An 8,422-nucleotide genomic window follows, 5' to 3' on the forward strand; every position below is an offset into this window, starting at 1 on the left:
CCATGTAAAAGCAGTCATGCTAGTGCTATGTAAAAGTACCCAGTACATGCTGTAAAGTGGTTTGCGTTGGCAAGGGCATCTAGCTGTAGAAACCTTGCAAAAACAGACAAATGGAGCCAGAGCAGCTCTTCAGCTGGCCAACTCCTGTCAAACCATCCAATCCATGCCAGCATGGAGAATGGATGTTAAAAGATGAGATGAGAAACAGACAGTTATTTCTCTAATTTGTTTCTGTCTTATAAAAAAAAAACAAAAAAAACAACCCAAGGGGAGAGAGAGGTAAGTAATTTAATCATTTGTTCAGGGAAATTACGCTGCTATTTTTGTAGCCCATCAAGTAAGCACGCTTTTGTCACTTTTTCAGTTGATTTACCAATTTAGATTTAGAACTCAATTCATGGTAGAATCTTACAAAAAAAAAAAAAAAAAAAAAAAAAAAAAAGAGAGAAAAGAAAGAAAATGGGACAGAATGTGTGCGACACAAGGGACGTAACAGAAGAATACAACAATGCTTCTAATTTTCAATAACAAATTTGAAAGAGCAATGTTTTCCCTGCAGAGCGGTAATCTTCCAGTGAGCCGAATTCACGACCCAGTTTCAATTCTGAGTCAAAGCCATCACTTCTCTAACATCCCTAAAGCTCTTGAGAAAAGACACAAACGTGAAAGAATTTAACACCCTAAAGTAATTAAGAAGCATTGTATTTTTGTAGGAAACCAACAACCATTAAAAAGAACAGACGGTTTTCTCCTAAAATATTCTGTAAGTTAGGTTTCATAATTCGGAAAATCTAGTGAAGGAGATAGGAAAGCAAGGGAGATAATTACTGTTTTAGACTTGTTGACTTTCCAATGACGACACATTTGGCAAGATGGCAACGGACCAAGTACAAGGTGTCGAAGTAAAGGTTGTCAACTCGGATAAGGTAGGTATTTTGTATTTAATTCCTATTTGATTAGAAGTGTTTGCTAATGTCCGTCTTTCAACGTAAACATCTCTACATCCTCTGTCTTATGTTGACCACTTTAAACGATCTTTACGGTACCATTTAATCAATAATCATAACCTGGTTTAAAAAAAAAAAAAGAATTAGGTGCATTTTATGTCCGTTTTTGCTTTGTCAGCTCTTGCCATCTTATGCTACATTTATTTATTGATACAAATAATTCAGTGGGTTGAAAAAATCGTTTCACTAACGCTAATTATCAAAATTAAAAAAAAAAAAATTAAATTCAAGTATGGGAAATCTCCATGATTTCAGTCCGTACATTTAAATATTCATGAATAACTATGTTTAAAAATAAGAATTCCAACTGTCAGCAATTTTATTTCTCTTTTTTGTATCTGTCTGATTCACTTTGTCTTCTTGATTCATTTCTTCCAGTGCAATTTAGTTGCATTATCCGAAGGGATTTTTGTTTTTGGCGGCAAATTCCGCAGCATAATTAAGGATTTGTGCGCTAAAAGCTCCTATCAACGAACCAATTAATATTTCACTCGACCATTGTATTTTAATTATTCTACAAGTAAAGACAATAGATGTCACATTGGATAAATCAAAGAAAAAAATTATTAGATTAGGTTCTGTATGGTGGTCGGAACTTCTTGCCACATGTGGTAGCGTTAATGAGACAAGCAAAAATATAACAATCCTCTGCAAATTTAGCATTATTTATAATTCAGTAAATTTTAGATTGGATATAAAAGTTTGGATTTAAAATTAATGTGTTTATTTCTATGTGGATCAGAGTGATGAATAAATAAGAGAAGAAAAAAGAACGGATTAATGTGAAAGCGTGGTTGGTGTCCAGCTGTTTGGTTATCGATGGGTTAAATGAAATAGAAAAAAATGTAAATCATTATCCTGATGGAAGACAATAATATCAATAATGTAATAATCTATATCGCGACTTAAAAAATAAATAATTAGAAATAATATATATATGATGTTATTAGTCATAATTTCTCGCAGACGTCTTCTCTCTACCATCGGCTCAAACTAGTTAGCCAACGTGACATTGTTATCTCTTCTTCCTATCGATATTCCTTCCAACATGGCTTTTCGTTGTCTCAATGTGTTCGAACTGATTAGTTGGAGTATTCTTTCAGTATGTCATGCTTTGTTAATTAGTGTATCAAAGTTTTAGCATTATAGAATGAATGCTCCAGTTTGTTTTACACGTATTTCAAATTAGTTCTACCAACATCTCTTGCTTAGTCGAACTGTTGTTGGTGGCGAAGATAAATAATACTATGGGGCGTCATCTGCATGAAATACAGTAGCTAAACGAATCTTGTCAACATCTGCACACATTCTATTTATTTATCTACTTACTACATCTATGATAGTGTTTACACTGATGTGACGATCCATACATTTTGCTTGCTCGCATGTGGTCAGGACTATTTAAGTTGACTAACGTTTCAATGTTCCTTATAAAATGTCAATGACCTACGATGCTCAGTTATGACTGACACCTGTATGACTTCAAGCCTGCGACACCATCATAAAGATAACGAAAATTAATGTTATATGGTGGTGGTCACGGTGGTTATGTGGTTTTGTCTTAGGGTTGATATCTTTTTACCAGGCAAGTTCTATCCCACTTTCAAACTCCGTCACTGATTTTGAGTTCACCTTATTTTACTGGAGACTGTTCTCAGTTATTCACAACTCTCAAAACGGAATGTTTCCTTTTGTTTAGTCGCACTTGTTGCCTCCTTGTAATTTATTCACATTTTACGAGCTTCGTCGTAGGTTCTTTCTTGCTCTTAAAACTATATAATGTATACGCTTGATTTTTCTATAGACAACGGTGTATGTAAAACCACTTTCCTCAGTCGTTCTGCAAATGAAAGATTCTCTTAATATCGAACCAAGTTTTGTATCGCCTCGTTGTACATTTTCTATCATTTTGATGTAGGTACCAGATATGATTTATGTGTATTCCAAGTGAAGCCTCACCCAAATGGTGCAAATCCCAATAGCTTGTCTTTATTTTATGTGTCTATTGCTCTCCAAACTTCTGTTTGTTGTCTATCTTCACTTCCAGATCAGCAGTAATTTTCTATGTTCCCAGCCTCATTCAAGTCCTGTGGTATTTGACTTCAGTCTCTTCTTTCACAAATGTTTTTGAATATTTTCGTTTTATCTCCGTAGAAGAATATCTCACTGTTTATTAATCACTTTGGACAGGTCATTGACATATATAACAAAGAATCAAGCACCCACACATACTACACCCCGACTACTTCCCCCATCAGCAACAACTCTTTGTTTCTGGTTTGTCAAGAATGTTTCAATCTATCCAAGAATATCACCAACTTTTCAGCCGCTGTCCACTTATCATTTAGTTGTAGCATGATCGATCTGTTGGATATGAAACCAAATTGTTTATCTCTAAATTGAGATAAACATCGTCATCGTCTTAAGAAGATAAAACTTCTTACGATTCAAACTTAGTTAATTAAGTTGCTAAATTTACTGTAGCAGAAATAATGTCTCAAAATGAAAGGCCCATAGCATATCTTAATTATACATTTGGCAGGACTCTAGAGAAATATTCTAATATTGAATGCAAATTCTCTACAGTGGTATCATATATTAAAAAATCTTGATGTCTTCAAGTGAGCCTCTCTGTGAATTACTTAGGCCCTTATCTTAATATTGTTTCAAAATCATTCACTTGCCTGCTGAAATTGTCAGTTATATTTATGCTCTTGTATGGCGCAGTTCTCTTTACATTCTGATATATGTAATGATGAATTAATTTTTACAGGTGCTTATGTAGATGAAGACATCAAAAATCATTTTAACGTATGTACTCATTATGTTAGCTTAAAGAATCTTATTGCCAGAATTAGACCAATGTTTTTGAAAAAGGAGTTTGTCAAATGACTATGCTAAAATGAGATTTAAAACTATTTCTTGTACTGATAAGTGGCACAAATCACAGCTTTGAGAAAGGTTACTTATGAACAGGAGATACAGTGAAGATGCTGGGCACTTGTTGATCTTGAAGGTATTTTATGTCCTAGCTAAAAAAACATAAGCAAGTGCCTATTTCCTATCTAGATTTGGCATTCCACCAAACTTCATTCAGTTAAAGGACTGGTCCAACCAAATTTATTGCAAGAAAATTAAAAGTCCTACCTACAAACCAAAATTTAATGGTGCAGCAGAATTGGGCGAACAATTAAGTCTGCATTAAAAGATTATAAATCCATCAGTTGGAGAGTTTGATGAGTGTCTGCGAAAGGTTCTTGTTAGTCATCATAGCGTAAATGGTGCACCTAATAATGTAGGCAAGTTTTGTCAGTTGAAATATTACTTGTCAGAATAGCAGTAAACCTTTTATGAGGTTGGGCAAATGATTCATTACAAGAATAATGTAATGAAATTTCTTGTAGGATGTACATTATTTGATTTATGCTGACCAGAACATGACCAAGATTGAACAGCTCAGTTAGTGTCAACTGAATAACTAGATCTGAAATATTCTTCCTCAAGCACATCTTGCTAAATATGGTTATCTGGCTGATGATATCAACCAGATCTCTTGTAGAGCTACCACTTGGTCTCGTGGTCTCTTGTAGCACTGTTTTTAACTGGTCAGCAACATTAGTTTTTCCAATTACTACTGCTAATATTCAATATCTAAAACTACCCATTCTGCCAAATCATGCTAATCCTCACAGTAATTTAACATGTCATACACCCCACCACCACCACATTAAAGCTACTGAATCACAATGGTTAATTCAGAAGTTACAAAATATATATTGACTTACATAATTTATCGTTCATGGTTGAAATAATGTTATATTTTATAGTATTCTATTATTAATATGTAAATGTTTTTGGTTGACATTTGCACACTATCTACCCAGGCTGTGATAACATTGTTATGCTAATGTGGTAGTGTTGCATATATTTTGTATATCTGCATTCAAACTAAGGTGACTGCCAATTTGATTTTTAAAATAGTTATATGCTTTGGCATGGTTTCTACAGCTGGATGTTCTTCCTAATATCAACCACTTTTCAGAGTGTACTGGCTGCTTTTTATGTGGTACCATCAATCTAATTAAAGTGATAATTATTCACTAAGTACCAAACTTTTTATTCTTTTCAAAATTAATTGGAACATGAGCATTGTATTTCCATAGAAATTTGGTCACAATAGGGTTGAACTTTGTTATTGCAGCTTACATTATTCCTACCCTGTGAGGCTTGTTTTTAGTTAGGTAGACTGAGAGATGACGAACTCATGCAATACTAGTCTCTGATCATTTGGTATGCTATTAATTTGGCCTTCTGCACTTTATTTGTATTGGCTGTCTGGTTTGGGTGATATTGTCATGTTCTAGTCTGCTGATAATATGACTGGGTTTTTGTGGGTAGGCGGGCATGTCATTTCTGGAGCAATGGTGACTTGAAATTAATTTAGATCATTAATAACATGCTTCTATTATATCTATGCAGCCTATGATACTTTATAATTAGGTTTCATTGTAGAAGTGATATATGAATATGTATGTGTAGATTGCTACAGTTTTATTTCAAATAGTTTGTAGTTTTTGAGATTTGCATTTTTGATGAGTGTGCATGCAAGGCAACATCCATCAGCATTCTCGGAACTCCCAACCATCTTCTCCATGCCATGTTCTGCTTCTGCTCAATAATTTCTACATGAGATAACGCAGCTTCATATACTGTAAGCGACCAAAGCAGTCCTGGTAGTAGGCCAAACTGACAGCACCACAACTTGAAATGCCCAGGCAGTGTCGACCTGTCAACCGCCCTGATCCCATCGTCTGCCTGCCGCTGGCTCTCAATCCCGCAATGGATGTCTATCATGCTGGCAGAGTACCATCTTCCCAGGCTCTTCACCAGCTCATTGCATACAGTTGGTATCTTCTCTCCAGCAACCCCGAAGTAGATTTGTTGCAGCTTTCCTGCTTGCAAGGACAGGTTCCAACTCTTCTTTAGTTTGAATCTCATTTGTGCCCATTGGACCAGCTCATCCAGCCACTGCAAACCGTCAACCGTCTTTTTATGCATTGGGCATAGGATCATCAGGTCATCCGTGAAGGCACAGACTAGTATTCTTTCACCTATGTCATTAACCATGCCCTCGAGGTGTGGAATTGCAGATCTTGTAACAACTTCCATCACAATGACAAAGATCAGTGGCGAAATGGTGCACCCCATTAGTATGCCCACTTCAAGCTTTTGCCACTCTGTCGTAAGCTTCCGTGTCGTAAAGTGCATCTGGCAGAATTTGAACTCAGAATGTAAAGACTGACAAAATACCGCTAAGCAATTCACCTGGCGTGCTAACGATTCTGTTATCCAAAAGAAGTTGAATGGCTGAGTCAATTCATTACATTATTTGCATACAGTTGAAAGGTCAAACCTGATGCAGGTGTTTTATTGTATTTCTTGGTAAAACACTATTCTTCTTTTAGTCTCAATACCTTTGGTTACCAGGAATAGGTACCAAGTCATTTTTTTAATGTCACATGCATTAGACCACAATATTCTCTCCAGAGACATTTATGTTTTATTTATTTCTCATCATAAAATTTAAGCTAGGAAAAAATGTATCTCTCTATGTTTTTCGTACTGCTGACACAATTAATCTCAGTGGCTAGCAGGTCTATTATTTGCCAAGTTATTAATGCATGTTGCTGTTTTATTTTAGTGAAATTAGCCTTGATTTCATAGCTAGTTCTGTTGTCACTAAAAAGTTATGGGCATCAAGTCAAATACCCCCTAATTACTTGACAACCACCTATCACCCCTAAAAAAAAATCTAGCATCTGCAGTAGCCAGTCCAATGCATACTATCACCTAGGTTGCGAACCACTGCTATAGATTATCTCCTATTTGATTTTTAACAACTGGTACTCCATTGGTTAGGATCTGATGAATGGTACAGCTTGCTTGTGGAATTAATGTGCAAGCAGCTGAGCACTCCACAGGCATGCGTGCCCTTAACAGTTCTCAGGGAGATTCACCGTGACACAGAATGTGACAAGGCAGACCCTTTGAAATACAGGTACAACTCATTTTTGACGGCTGAGTGGACTGAAACAACATGAAATAAAGTGTCTTGTTCAAGAGACACATGCCACCAGGAAACAAACTCATGACCTTACAATTGTGAGCTGAGTACCCCTCACAACTAAGCCACATGGCTTTGCTCCCATTTGATTACGTTCGGAAGAATTACATAATCCTTTTTGAGATTTTATCTTCATGTCCTACAGAAGAAAAATCATATCTTATAACACTCCCCAAGAAGTGAATTTGTCTTCAATATCAACCAAGTGATGAATGAGCTGTCAAGGGACCCTCTACTTTATTGCTTAACTTACTTAAATGACTGTCAAGTCTCCCTTGAATCACGCCCTACCATCTTTAAAAGAATGGGTGCATTAGACAATGTATTAAATGTACAAATTCATGGCTGAAATGCTTTTGACCAGCCATGTCCAGCCAAAATATTCTTCCTATTTCAAGTTCAAACTAGCCAGATCCAGCCTCTCACACCTACCCTACAATGTTAGTCTAAAAAAATATAGTCGTATATTCAAAATCTCAAAGCTACAAGATAATGCAAGATAAATTCAAAACAACGTGAATAAACAAACATTACATTTAAATGCTAAAGGGTTAATCATATGTTGGCTCAATCAGTGTTGACTTCAGGTTAGACAACAAGAACATCAAGTGTGAAATAATAAGTCTTTCTATTTCTTTTTCAGGGCAAAGGATTATTTGCATGCCAAGCATTCAAGAAAGGGGACCAGATTTTTGAAGAAGTTCCTTTGGTATGCTCCCAGTTTTTATGGAATGAATTCTACAAATATGAGGCTTGTGAGTTTTGCCTCAAGTCTTTGGAGACTGCTGAAAATATGGCCAGGCGCCTTACCTCGATTTCCACCTTGGAATTGCCCCAAAAGCAGAATTGCACAGTAAGACCAGATCAATATACCTGCTGTCCACATTGTCAGGTAAAAGCAGCTTTTCTCATTAAATTTATTCATCTCCAGAAACTTCTCAAAATATTTACCTATTACCTCAAAATTAAAGTAAACCTTTTGGTGTGTATTTCGTATAGATTAGATACACTTTGTTGTTTCATGTAAATTGAATTCTATAAGGCTGTTACTGTTCATATCAATAGGATGGAGGCTTATCAACCTAGAAATAATCAGTTTGTATCCTAGCACTCTTTCAGTCACTCTATCCACCTTACTGTAGAACAGTAGGGAGCAATTTTGCTAGTGCTGAGCTTTAAATCCAAAAGGTTGGAGAAAGCAACACCTTACAAAATCCTTTCTTAAATCACTGTAGAATAAGTTCACTCTAAATATTTTCAAGAATTTTAAATTGTAAGTGATTTATATATA

The 8,422-nt window shown here is 35.7% G+C and overlaps 1 protein-coding gene across 1 annotated transcript in view; it reads left to right on the plus strand.

The window, feature by feature from the left end:
* The first annotated feature begins 780 nt into the window (after positions 1-780).
* Positions 781-8,422, plus strand: part of LOC106880658 (histone-lysine N-trimethyltransferase SMYD5) — a 34,717-nt gene continuing 27,075 nt past the window's right edge. The window contains exons 1-2 of the mRNA XM_014930703.1: positions 781-926; positions 7,775-8,023. Of these exons, the coding sequence (XP_014786189.1) occupies positions 873-926; positions 7,775-8,023 (303 nt within the window). The 5' untranslated portion in view covers positions 781-872. The remainder of the gene's footprint in view (positions 927-7,774; positions 8,024-8,422) is intronic.

This window comes from Octopus bimaculoides, chromosome 14, assembly GCF_001194135.2.
Source record: "Octopus bimaculoides isolate UCB-OBI-ISO-001 chromosome 14, ASM119413v2, whole genome shotgun sequence".
NCBI lineage: Eukaryota > Metazoa > Mollusca > Cephalopoda > Octopoda > Octopodidae > Octopus > Octopus bimaculoides.